At 43.7% G+C, this 14,066-nt stretch overlaps 1 protein-coding gene across 3 annotated transcripts in view; it reads right to left on the bottom strand.

Moving 5' to 3' along the window:
* The window catches only part of LOC306978994 (CASK interacting protein 2), a 68,482-nt gene extending 59,758 nt beyond the window's left edge, over nt 1-8,724 (bottom strand). For all 3 annotated transcript variants that reach the window (XM_079577750.1, XM_079577751.1, XM_079577752.1), the window contains exons 1-2: nt 8,452-8,724; nt 4,672-5,018 (exon numbers count right to left, since the gene is read on the bottom strand). In XM_079577750.1, the coding sequence (XP_079433876.1) occupies nt 4,672-4,765 (94 nt within the window). In that variant the 5' untranslated portion in view covers nt 4,766-5,018; nt 8,452-8,724. The remainder of the gene's footprint in view (nt 1-4,671; nt 5,019-8,451) is intronic.
* Nucleotides 8,725-14,066: the final 5,342 nt, after the last annotated feature.

Below are 14,066 nucleotides of genomic sequence, written 5' to 3'. Positions count from 1 at the left end.
CATCTAAGTCCGGTCAGAAATATGTGCAAATCTACAGCGATGGGGAATCCCAGAACAACTACACAAAACATTTATTATTACGCCAAAATGTGTAAATATCAATAAAAGTATGACATAATCATGCATTGTAAGTAAAATCCATGAATTGCTGCTTGAGTTATTTTAATACTGTTAAATCTAAGTAAAGGCATCAATGAGATAACGTAAATCAGTTAAAAGTGAAACTAGAATAAAGAACCATTAAAAATACTAGACCAGTTACTCTCAAGATTTTTCACAGACCAAGTGCGAGGTAGCTGACTTGTTGTTTTGGGAAAAAAGGCTGCGATAAGTCGTCTTCGCCTGAGTGAGCGGTCGACCTGATGTCAGCAGATGGGTGATCGTGAAGAACCCTGTCCTCAGCTCCCTTGTCCATCACTAATCCTCCCGAGACACACTCCTTTTGGACCAGCAAACTCACCGCGGTGTTAGGTTAAGGATCAAATCAGGAAAGTGGGGCAGCACGTGATTTTACATGGACTGAAACAATCGATACTGACGAAAACATGAATGGTGAAGGAAAACACAACTACTGGTTTCCCGCAGAGTGGGAATAACTTAAAAAAAAATCATAAAAATAAAAATAATTTAAAAAAATCTCTCTTTTATTTTTTTTGTATGTACTATTTACTTCTTGCTTTGACGTTCACGGACCAGCGGTACATGCGAGGCAGGCGTAATACATACCGCTCGACAGACACCACCAATTAAGGTGACAAATAGATAGATTTTGTTTTGTTTTGCGGTTTTTAATGAATTGAAAATACATTTCCCTACTTCCCCATTTCCGAGTTGTTGAACAGACTGACAGTCAATCATAACAAAGTCAACTGGCGTGCATTATTGTTGTATTGCATAATTCAGCAGCTCACAACCGAGGCACGTGTGGAGGTCTTTGTTGTTCTTAGTCCACAGCTCATGCCCCCGGTGACACCCTGACCTCCCGGACCTCCCGCTCCCTGCCCCCTAAGGCTGTTAGAGAGACTGTGGTGCAGGTGCAATATGCCGCCCGGGCTTAGCACCAGGCCTAGGGAATGTTCAACAGGCAGACTGGAAACACGTTTGAGAGTTTCAAAGCAATTCTAGATTATTTATATACATATATATACATATATACATATATACATATATATACATACATCTATTATAGAAAACGCTATCTCAATGGCCGCCGCCTGGGCGCCGCCATGTTTATTTCCCATACCGACTTTGAAGCTAAGCAGGGACGGGCCTGGTTAGGACTGGGATGGGAGACCGTTTGGGAACACCAGGAAGCCGCGGTGCTGCGGTGCTGCTGTCCGAGGACAACCCCCCGTCACAAAAACGCGAGTGCACGAGATCTGACTGCCGTGCGTGTGCGCGCATTCAACCAGGGCGATGTGTGTGTGCGCGCGCGTTTGTGTGTGTGCGCGTGTGAGCGTCCGTGCATGTATGTGTGCGCGCGCGTGCATCCAAACAGGGCTATGTGCGCGTGCGTGCGTGTGTGTGCGCGTGTGAGCGTCCGTGCATGTATGTGTGCGCGCGCGTGCATCCAAACAGGGCTATGTGCGCGTGCGTGCGTGTGTGTGTGTGTGTGTGTGTGTGTGTGTGTGTGCGCAGGCGTGTATGTGTGTGCGCGCGCGCATCCAAACAGGGCGCTGTGTGCCATCGTCACTCACCCTAAACTGCAGCTGTAGACGCTCCGCACAGGTACAGGTACATCCTCCAAAACACATCTGCCTGTCTTTGTTTAAGTCTCTCCTGCCCAAAACCTGCTCCAACACGAGCCTCTAATCAAACGCGCTGCTCCGACTGATTTATCCTCCGTGTGAGTGAAAGCGAAAATGAAACTACAACTTAACGAGCGCATGGCCTGCACTGTTGCTGCTGTACCATTTGTTTTCTATTTTGCTTTCACGTATTGTGAGCCCAGAGGTACATTTTATTCTAAAGCAGCTTTGAAAGCATTGCCAATTTAATTGTAAGGTTATAAATACTGTCTAACAATGATCATTAGGCTATTTCTGTTCAAAACCTACTCATTATTTGTTTTATTGTACACTACCATGATGCACCAAGCCACGGGTCCTGCACCGTGACCCAAACCGTTAGAGCTCAACCCCTCATATTTATCCATAATTATTCCACTATCTCTTGAATTCTATTCCCTGAGTTTAGCATATAACATAGCATATTGTCGTTGTAGTTAATAAGAAAGGAGCACGGGTGCATCACACTCTCCAATTGCTGTTTGTTTGAAATTATTTTTTGCCTTCATTATTTTACACATTTGTAGTGGCCATAGTTTTTGGAATGGGTTGGGAACCACTGTTCTACAGCTGAACTGTGTGACGGGTTGGACATTTCTTTGTAATCACTCATAATCTCAGAATATCAAATGTGGAGACTAGCGAGGCCCGGCCGAAGGCCGGGTCTCAGCTAGTATATATATATAATGTTAAACCTTCATTGCAGGTTTGTAGCTGAATGCAAAGTTTAGCTACAACATTTTCTTTCAGTCAAGTAAACAAGTCTGTGAAATGTAAAAAACCGCTAAGGTTGAGGTTAAAGGTAGTGACACCAGTGGCCCGGAATACGATTTTAGCATGATGGCACTGAAAGCTCTGAAAGCAGGTCAACATTGGCCTACAATCCATGCGCTCCCATCGACGTGGCGGCCCAGTGTAGGTCATCTGGCAGCTGCTGACTGATGCTGTCAGACACTGGCAGCACCAGTCCACACACAGCAGGAGTCCGTGCAAACGAACAGGGACGGTGCCTAACAGTCTAGGTGACTGTTAGTCACAGGAAGTAAACATCTCTACTCTAGTATGCTGCCCTGTCGTCTTTCAAAAAAGAAGTGTGAGACATATTAAGAGATTTGTATGTGATGCATTATTATCAGTGGTCCTGTTGAGGCTGATGTGACTGAGGAGGAAGAGGGAAGACTTTAGAAAGATCTATGAAGCTTGTCAACATAAGGACATTTGCAGAGTGTTTTCAGCACACACGCTGCTACTACCAGAGGCATCCCATTGCATTTAACTACATTAGTGTTCATTATTACATCAGAGATTGGGCTGTTTGGTGAAATGGAAAAAGCAGAGCGCCGTTTTATCTGAGTGAAAACAAAAACATTGGCACGCCAGAAACATGACAACAATCACCAGAGATTGCTGTTGTAAAAGTGTTTCACACTTGAACGAGGCGTTCAGAGACTAAAGTCTAGCAATACAGTCAGCGACTACAAGAGGAAGTATTCATTGTCATAAAAGTCACCTGTCTTATGCCACATCTATATTTTGTTATTTGTGAATTTCAACCATTCAAATTGCAATTTGAATTCCTCCCTCAGCCTCAGAACACATGCAGGAGCATTATCATGGCCTGCCCAAAGCGCCGAAAACATCAGCCTGACTTTTCCAGCAGTGAGCGCCTTGTCTGACAGCCAGCTCTTTGTTCCTCTCGCTGGAGCCGGCCGTTGTGATGAAAGCCCTCCACAGATAACACCACCGAAGGGGAGGGGACTTGGCCTTAACTTTCCCCGGGCCGCGATGAGCCGCCACCGACGCTGTGTCAGTCTCAACAAAGCTACAGTAACGCAAGTGCGCTTGTCGCCTCGCCGGGATATCTGCAGATAAGGGGCGTCTCAAAGAAAAGACAGTCCTTGAAAAAGCCCAGAAGAGAGAGCGGCAGGGGGCTGTGTTGTGGAGATTAGCTCATGTTTTGGCACACTCTGAATCCACTTAACTCTGAAATTGTCCTCGGCCGTGACTGCTGCGAGGAGTGGGGTTTGTGGTCGACACCCTGATCCTTTTGAAGTGTGGACAGACTTCGATGTAGGCCACACTGAACTTCTTTGTTAAATTAAAAACTTAATTTATTTACTTCTCACCTTTTTCTCTTTTTTCCCATAGGCTCTACTAGACAGCTCAGGATGAGACACCCAGTAAACTGTCAGGGCCGGGACTCAAACCCACGACTGCGGTTGGAACGGTGTTCCATTTAAGGCATTTATGGCGGCAGCCCTAACCACATGACTAACCACATGACATCGGCCGCAGCAACCTCGCTATATAAAGCTAAAATAATCATTTTTCTTATTTTATCTGATTAGTTTAGTGGAATACCTTTGTACCCTTTAGTCCATGCACATCTGGTGTGTGTTTTTTTTTGCCTGGCAAAGCAGACCGTCTAAATAACAGAGGACATAAATCCAAACATTTTGTTGTTGCACACCACACCATTTAGCCAATTAGTCATCACCAGAATACGAGCGATCGCGATGTCGTCACGTACGTTGGCCATGGTAGGCATTTTTCGTTTCACATTTGATAAACATTTTATTAAAATCCTATGATCGCCATAAAACAATGTCCATGAACAGGGCATTGCTTCTCTTGCGCTGTAACAGATCTATCATTTTATAAACCCGAGCTAGAGACCTGGCTGCATCAGCTGTTGCCGACCGTTCACCAAAACATCCGGCGAAAATTGCAGAAGTAAACAATAACAGTGATCGCTTGTATACACTTGTAACAATATGGTGATGCAGTCAAAACACAAACTCATCACCTCATGACACCAGCAGGTGATGAAGGAGGTCGACTACTGAATATGCAGCATTAGTCGAATTGTGGCAGCAGTACTCACTTGCTTTGTTGCCCTTGACTTTGGCAAGGAGCTTGTGGGCCAGCAGCAGGTCTCCGCTCTTCACGGCCCCCAGTAAATCCTGCTCCTTCCCCATGGCTCTTCCCGCACCCAGGCCAGACCCCGACTCTTTCTTCACTGGGGTTTAAGTCGCGCAACCATCTGAACGGAGTTAACAGTCAGCTGCCAAATCCCCAACTATGTGTCCACGCCCCAGGGTCAAAAATGTCTGGGAACAATGGGACATCAGAAAACCTGCTTCTCCTCAGAGGTTAGGTCCATCTTCAGAGGTCCAGAAGTTTCAAGATGGAGACTGGTTGGTTGGTCATAAAGGGACCAATGGCTTCCCTCTGTAAGACAATGGACAGTTATAAATATTGTGATTGCAGTGGATGACCTTTAACTAAAAAGTAAATCAATGAATGAGAATTTGAGCAAAGACTGGAAATAATGACAGCTTAACAACAAACTATAAATGGTAAATGGACTCAACTTGTAGCACTTTTCTACCTTTATCAGGCCCAAAGCGCTTCTTCTGCTTTTTTCTCTGTGTTACAAACTAGTGACCTTGCCTGCAAGCCAAATTCTAGCGGTATTTGTGAGTTCACAAGCACACGAGAGCTTTGGACCAAATCAGCCACATGGCGGTATTGCTGCAAGTGTGACATTAACAAATACCAAGAAGCACTTTTATAGGTACTAATTAAAAACGTGCAATGGGAAAACACAAGGTGCTGCTACAGACTTAAAAACGCACAAAACCTTTCTGATAAATAAATATTTAAAGGCTTTGCAGTTTGTTGTTTCAAGACTTGGCTGTGATTGGCTGAAACAAAGTCGACTCAATTCAATGAGCAGCAAATGCAGCGCTAAAAGTCCATCCTCTCCCCAAACAAGAGAAGCCATAGAGATCCCAGATGGATATTCAGGTGCTAATGTTATTGGCACTGTAACATGAGTCTATGGGTCTTATGCGATTCCAAAACAGAATCAGCTGTCTCTAAATGTGTCATTCTTGCTTGAGTTCAGCAATCTTCTCTCAAATGTGAATGCTTCTGTTAATGTGGTTAAATGTGTCTATGAATACATTAAACATTAAGCTAATCACAAAAAGACTGTAATTAGGTGTTTTTCCACACTCGTTCAGCACAATCAAAAACACCACAGGACCCCCTCCATCTCCACTTGTTTGTGTGGTTTGCATTGAGAGACAATGGAGCGGCTAATCTGTCAGTCTTTCCATCCAGGAATCAACCTTGCTCCATCAACAACATTCCCTGGCCTTTGAGGAAGCATCTTCTACCCTCACACCACCACTGGACCAGTGCCACGACGGAAAAGGAGCAGAAGAGGGGAAAGACAAACAGAGCTGACCACAGTGTCAAAACACACACAGGAGAGAGGGAAAGAGGGAGGTAGAGCAATGGTGACATGTCTATTTCATTGCAAATGCAAATTACAATAGATTTTTCCCTCAAAGTAACTGGAGGTGGAAGGGTTCAGTAAAAACAAACTCTATTTGTCAATGAAGAAAACTCAACCGTCTCGGTCACGCCAAAGTGCTAATGGAGCAATACTGCCCGCTGGTTTTAAATGGCTCATTAGAACTCACCTGTAAAATTGGTCATTAGCCAACCAAGTCACTACGGTTTTAAGCTCTGCCTCTGGAAGTGAAGTGTCCAGCTTAATGGTGTGAAAAACAAGGATGCTAAGACACAAGTGGGATTCAAATCACTTATGCTAATAATGGGCAGCTTGGTTTGTAAAAGCTTGGCAAACCATTAGTGTTTTTGTCACAATCACAAAGCCCTATCTGCTCAATTCTGATTCAATCAACCAATACAAAGAAAAAAAACGGAGATTTGTAAATTAAAGTCTGATCAATCGAAGCCGCCAGATTTTGCCAAAACATGTAGCTTCATGCTAGATAATATGGATCATATGTGTGGGTCAGCATGCAAAGACATTCTAGGTGTATAGCTCAGTTCAGGAGTTGGTTGTATTGTCAGTTTTTTCACATGATCACATGCAGATTATTCAAATTGTGTTACCCTTGGTGCAAAAAGTTATAAAACACAAAATGTCCCAGCTTGAGGTGCCCAACATCCTGCAATATGTCCACTGCTGATGGGCAGTTGTACTGCAGCAGAAGTCCAAGAGTGTGTCCCATAGCGCCACACTGTAAGCTCAGGGCGGTTCAGATCAGGTACAGTCCCAATGGAGGTAATACAATCTGTTACTATACTATTTTAAAAGCTCCGGAGGAATACGGCGGTGTTATTTCACGTGATAGCCAGCAGTGGAAGCCAGAGCATGCTTGCATCCTGACACGCCATCTAAAACTGGCCGCGGACTCCCCGCCAAGCTGTAAACAAGTGCACCTCGCCACCGCAGCCACCGCCGGCTGGAATGTAAACAGGCCGCAGCATAATGGGCTCATTAGGCAAATCTCTGGAGGAAGGCGGGCGTAGTGGAGAGGATGAGGAGGAGCGAGACAGAGGAAGAGTACGGTCTATCAACGCAGCTGTTAAAATTGACTTCTAATAAGTTGATGTATGAATATTTGTGCATTTTATTTTTAGGGCATAAGGGAGAAACCTGGACAATGGGGCGGTTAATTTTATGAATCCTTCTTTTTTAAATCATATAAAATCGTATTGTTTTGTATTTCCCAATAGGGTTCAGGAATGTGATGTCATATTGCGAAGTATTATGGGATTAGCAGCAATTGTAAAATAATGATTTTAAAAGTTAAAATACTGGAGTTATTGTCCACATTAAAACACTTGGACACCACAGTGAGTTAGATGTATTTACCAGCAGTAACTCAGCAGCTAACGGAGCTGTTCCACTGGCTTTTCCTCCACTTTTCATACAGTTTTTAGCTATTATTAGTCTATGGAAATGTAACATCTGCAAAGATGGTGGATCTCCATGGTAGCTGTAGAATTTCCCAAACTCTGTATCACAAAAGACACTTTATTTACCAGGAGAGTCCCCACTGAGATTTCAGAATCTCTCTTCAGGTGAGTCCTAGAGCCAGAGGAAGAGGGGAACCTACTGTACATGTTTGAGTGGTTACGCCCGGTGAACCTGTTATTAACTCCCTGAAACACAGTAAAACTATTGAGTTTTATTGGATTGGCATTATAAGTAACTACTTACTTGTAATAACTGCAGATTCTAAGGATAGATGAATAGTAAAGCCTAGGACGAAAAGTCAAATATCAAAAGGATTAGTAGTAGTAACTGTAGTAGTAGTAAAGGCTATAACGTGCATACCAGTATACATACTACAGTGTTATTCCATTAGAAATTAGAGCTTTACCGTAGCTACTTCATGTTCAAAATTTAAGAACAATACATGTAACTCGCTGCTATAAAGTGCTGGTTGAAAGTCATCATAGCCAGTAGATATATTCTCTGTCATAGCAGAACATTTGACATTATAATTACGGCGCTGCAGAGACAACATTGTCATAGCTCCAGGCGAATTCTGTCAAGAAGAGCCAGCAGTTTCAAATCCAAGACTCAAGCAGGACTAAAACAGGGGCAGCTGTAAACTACGAGTTAAGTAGGTCTAAACCGAGTGGAAATGGACTAAACCGGGACTCACGTAGATAACAATCTTCATCAGGTCCAACACTTGTAAACCTGGTCTAAACCGGGACCCTTCCGACTGGTTCTATATTGAGAAATAGCCCGAATAAGGACACACAAAAACGCGACTTTAGTGACTGTAAGTGAAGCACAACAGAAAAGTAAGCGGGCTAGCTCACTCACCTTTAGCTAACTTGAGTAAATAATATCCAGGTGTCGCTCGGTCTCGGTCGTGGGGATACGCTGTTCCTTGTCTCCAGAGAGTGGAAGAAGTTGTCCGGATCGAAGCCCAAATGGCGGTTCCACGGCTTTAAAGTTTGTATGTGAAGTGTATTTCGCGTCTGATGGTATTTGTGACCTGTAAAGACGGTACAGAGACGGTAAAGAGAGCGCAGGTGAAGGCTCCGCAGACACTACTCCGGAGCTCGCGACTGACTGACTGAGCGAGCGCTCGTGCCGCGGCGGTGCTGCTCCAGGCACGAGCGAGGCGCGAAATCAAAGTAGTAGTTCCGGTTGGCCCTTTCAAAATAATATGTATATCTGCAGGTTCCTTTAACCTCTTTATTTTTCTCCAGGCGGCTTTACTCAAATCTAAGAGCTTTTCGACTGCATAGTTTACAATCCATAGGCCTGTGTAATACCTCATTTGAAAGCTAAGGCCTACAAAACTGATCATAACTTTTTTGTTGCGTTGTCACCGCGTTTTTGACGCTTTTTGTCATATAGGCTGTATGCACAGTTTCCCCACGTGACGTCTTCCTGGACAGTCAGCCAGACGCTGGACTTCCTGTCAGCGATCGTTTACATTCACAATCAGAGCCGGTTCTTCCTATACGCAGACTAAGCAAGGTGCGTAGGGCCCCCGCGGCTGCAAGGGCCCCGCATCTCAGTCAAACTACCCTGTTGTTTCACTGATTAATCAACGCGTTTTTACAGGGACAGGCGCTCTCTCACCCTCCGCCTACTTTGCCACATATAACACCAAAATGGAGCAGTCTGCAAGTGAATGATCAGGAGAGACCGACCGCCTTCCCCGTCTCTCCCAACGTGCGAGTGCTTCTCCGCTCGTGTCCCGCTCGGCCGTTTGTCTCCCGGTGCTTTGCCTCATGTGCGGCTCCTCCGCGGCTGCATCACGTCCCCGTGTCCCGGGCGCAGCTCTCATGTTTTGTCTGCGCGGACTCGGGGCATCGGCCTCACACTCATGTAAACTCTCTTCTTGTTGTGTCTAGCGGAGAATCAGGACAGTAGTTTGATGGATAGACGAAAGTAAAGTCGTGTCCGTGGCCGTTTTGTCTCAAAGAGGAGTTGAATCCACACGGTTCTCACGAGCACAGTAACTTACAGTAACTCTGGTTCTCTGAATGTGCACAGTCTATAACGAGTTGGGCGACTCACAGGCTAATTCTCAGTGGTCAGACAGAAATAACCATCAGGTGCAGGTTTCAGTTAGTTTTAAATCAGCGGTTCCCAAACTGTGGGTCAGGGCCAGAAGTGAGAGAATGGGACCATTTGCCATTCTAAAAAATGGGGGAAATAGACGAGTAGTCGTCCTAAATCCCAGTTGGACGATGGCTTAGTGGTTAGTGATTCTGATTGATTGAATTGAGGTAATTATTTTCCACTTCTGCCCTGCTTTACTGCACAGTGGAACTGTTTTTGACCGTAAATAGGTCCGCCCGAATAACCATGGGATGCGTATGCATACTGTAGGGCCCCCATGTGGATTTTTGCTTAGGGCCCCAGAAGGGCCAGCACCGGCTCTGTTCACAATTAGCAGGCTCCCACACAAATATAGAGATAGCTCAGGATCTGGTTAAGGACAACGAGTTACTGATGATGTCACAGCAACGTATTACAAACATCATGTTCGCTGTGAATCCAGCACCCAAAGGAAACGCCAGCGCTCGTAAGGGGCGGAGCTTTATCTTAGAGCTAAAGGCTAGTGTTGAAAAATAATAATATAACATGTAAACAAGTAAATATTATTTAAACTAACAGGACGATTCTGTTTTGCGCAGGCTCGTTCAAAACTTTGCGCTAGATTTATTTTTTATTTTGTTAGCCGCGTTAGCCGCCTTAGCCGCCTTAGCCGCCTTAGCCGCGTTAGCCGCGTTAGCCGCGTTAGCCTCAAGACAAAAACATCCACCACTATGAACACAGAGTTTCCTCCAGTGAAGTCGTTACGTCTCATGTAATATTTTTTAACCTGCTCCGTCACATCCAAACTTTTACTCACTGTCCTTTACCAAATCTTAAGCTATTGCTTCATTTCTGTGGGACCTGCTCATGTTTAATGGGAAGACATAACGCAGGCGGAAATCACGTGGGGTCACTGTGCATATAGCCCATTGCTTTTGACTCACTTTTTTGTTGGCTTTTGTTTTGTTGCTTTTTCGTCATATTTTTGTCTCGTGTTTGTAGCTGTTTTGGTGCTTTTTTCAAGAAGCTTTTAGATTTGGGTAAAGCCAAACTGGGGAAAATGTGCTCAGTTCAGGTGGGGGTTAAGAGGTTAACTCCTAAGTGAGTCTGTCTCCTATTTATTTACTAACTAGCTGAGACTCGGCCGAAGCTAGTGTCCACATTTGATATTCTGAGATTATGAGTTATTACAAAGAAATGTCCACCCTAGTCCTTATAACCCGTCACTCAGTACAGCTGTAGATCTGCAAGTAGACCAGTGGTTCCCAACCCATTACAAAAACTATGGCCACTACAAATGTGTAAAAGAATGAAAGCTCAAAATAATTTCAAACAAACTGCAATTGGAGTGTTTTATGCACCCGGACTCCTTTCTTGTATTTGATGAATTTTACTCATGACCTGACCCTTTGACCAAACAAAGCTCTGAGCCTCTGCTATCCCAGAACCTCTGTAATGACTGTATAGTCAAGTGCAAAGTGACCTCCTCCTGCATTGTGCAGAAAGGAGTGATCCCGGTGTCCAGAGCACCAGCAGAGTGCACAGAGACTACAACGACTATATGTTCACTAAACTCAGGAAATAGAATTCAAGAGACAGTGGAATAATTATGGATAAATATTAGGGGTTCAGCTCTCTCGGTTCACGGTGCAGGACCTGCGGTTTGGAGCATCACGGTGCAAGTACAATCTAAAAAATAATACGTTGGTTTTGAAATGAAATAGCCTAATTATTATTTTATTATTATTAACCTTTATTTAACCAGGATGGTCCCACTGAGATTAAGAATCTCTTTTTCAGGGGAGTCCTGGCCCCAGAGGGGAATCTATTGTACATGTTTTTAGTGGTAGGGGAAACCGGAGTACCCGGAGGAAACCTACGCAGGCACGGGGAGAACATGCAAACTCCACACAGAAAGGCCCTGTCCAGGTGGGAATTGAACCTTCTAGCTGTGAGGCGTGAGCGCTAACCGCTGCGCCACCGTGCCGCCTGAGAATGATCGTCATTAGACAATATTTATAATCTTAGAAAGAAAATGGCAGGTCACATCACTTATTTAGGCGTGAGGGTCTCCTCCAAGCTGTCAGAGTTGAGTGCCCTCAACTTTACCCCATTACTGAGAACAATAGAAGAAGACCTACTCCGCTGGCTCAACTTACCACTTTCCATAACCGGCAGAATAGCAGTGATAAAAATGACTATCCTACCCAAATGAAATTATTCATTTTCAATGGTTCCAACTCACCCCAAACCCAGGTGGTTCAAGAAACTAGACTCAGTCATCTCTCATTTTTATTGGAAAAACAAAACACCAAGGATTAAACTCACCACCTTACAAAAAAATAAATCTCAAGGGGTTAGATGCACCAAATTTTTCAATACTATTCTCTAGCTAATCTACTACAATACATATATAAATGGACACACCCCACTCAATCTGACATTATATGGTTAGACTTGGAACAAACACTCTGCGAGGACATACACCTATCAGACATCCCATTCCTTACCCAATCCATTAAACACCACGCATGTTTCAAAGCAATCACAATTGCCTCAACTCTGACTAATCACTAATTGTACACTTGCCCCAACTAAATTCACTCCACTCTGGAATAACCCTGATTTTATTAGCAATAAGAAAATACTTAACTTTCGCACATGGGCAACAAAGGGTATCACTCACATTAACCATATTTTCAAATCAAACAAATTAATACCCTTTCCATTACTGACCCAGGAGTTCGGCATCGGGAGTAATCAGTTTCTGTAATATTTACAGCTCAAATCCTCACTTCTATCAAAAATAAACAGATCTACAAATCTTCAACTTCCACCTGCAATATCGAACTTCATAAACATTTCATCGTCTAAAAAACTACTCTCAAAAATATACAAAACAATATCAAAACCCATTCAGTCAATATGTATACCAACAACCAAATGGGAAAGCTCTCAATTGCTCTCGATGCTGACTCCTGAGTCAAATCTGTAAGAATGTATATTTCATGACTAAAAATGCCAATTTACAATTAATACAGTACAAGACACTACACCGAACTCACTACACAGGGGAAAGATTAGCAAAAATGGGATTTACATCAGACATCTGCTCACACTGCACCCAAAATTGCACCGATACATACACTCATGCCACCTGGCACTGCACCCCCGTCAAACACAGGCACTCTCCTCCCTGCTGGACTGCCACATCCCACTGTCTCCCCTGCTCTGCTTACTAGGGGACCTCACAATACTCAACAATAAAACAATAAACCTCAAACTAGTTCTCATAGCTCTAACCATCGCCAAGAAAACTATCTTCATGAACTGGAAAAAACGAAATATCATCCATATTAATCATTGGAAACATTGACTGACAGACTTTATTACAATGGAATGCACACCACCCCCATACAGTTACTTAGCTGAACCCGAACCCTATAATCCAACCCTTTCTGATTTGGTATTGCTTTAAACATTTTTTTTTTTTTTTTTACTTTTTCCTCCATCTCATACTCTTCTGTCCCGAATTTTGCTCTCCTGTGTTTGAGATCCAACTGGCCAGTTGTTGGACAACATTGTGCATGTACTTTTTTTCGGAGACGGCATATGGCCAGGATTGGATCTTACACATTTGTCTGCGCCTCTGACATTACGCAGCGCACTGGATGTATAATGACCCACAGCCTCAGTCACCGGCAGGAGAAACACACAGATGTGATGTGTTTTGGAGGATGTAACTGTGCCGGTGCGGAGCGTCTACAGCCTGCAGTAGCAGTGAGTGACGATGACACACATCGCCCTGTTTGGATTCACACACACGCGCACGTATAACAAACAAAAAATCAATACACTTAATCAACATATATGAAGAATTGATTCATTCATTAATGCTGTCATTTTCATTTCTGTTTAATTTGTGTCTTTTTGTTCTTTTTGTTTTTGTTATTATTATTTTAGTGTTGTCTTTGCTCTCTCTTGTTTTTGACGTAGTGCTTGCAAAAATGCTTTAAAATGCTGTATAAGTAAAGTAAGGATAAACGAATCGAACATGAATGTTTAAGAATATAAGTTGTAAATAATGTATATGTGTACATATGATTTAATGTAAATAAAAAAATAAATAAAAAAGACACGCGCATGGCAGTCAGATCTCATTCACTCACGTTGTGACGCCGGGTTGTCCTCGGACAGCAGTACTGCAATGCACTGCGGCCCATATTCACCCGTGCCCACGGCCGGTGGGACAATCACGTGGCTGGGAAATAAACATGGCTTAAGCCTCGCCCTACTCGCGATTGCGTTTAGAATTTGGCTTTACCCAAATCAAAAAGTGACAAAAAATCAACCATAGAGCCACAAAAAATTGTCAAAGA

The sequence above is a fragment of the Gobius niger genome (genome assembly GCF_951799975.1).
Source record: "Gobius niger genome assembly, chromosome: 19".
Lineage (NCBI taxonomy): Eukaryota > Metazoa > Chordata > Actinopteri > Gobiiformes > Gobiidae > Gobius > Gobius niger.
The sequence above is the reverse complement of the archived record's forward strand: the minus strand, read 5'-3'. Positions and strand labels throughout refer to the sequence as shown.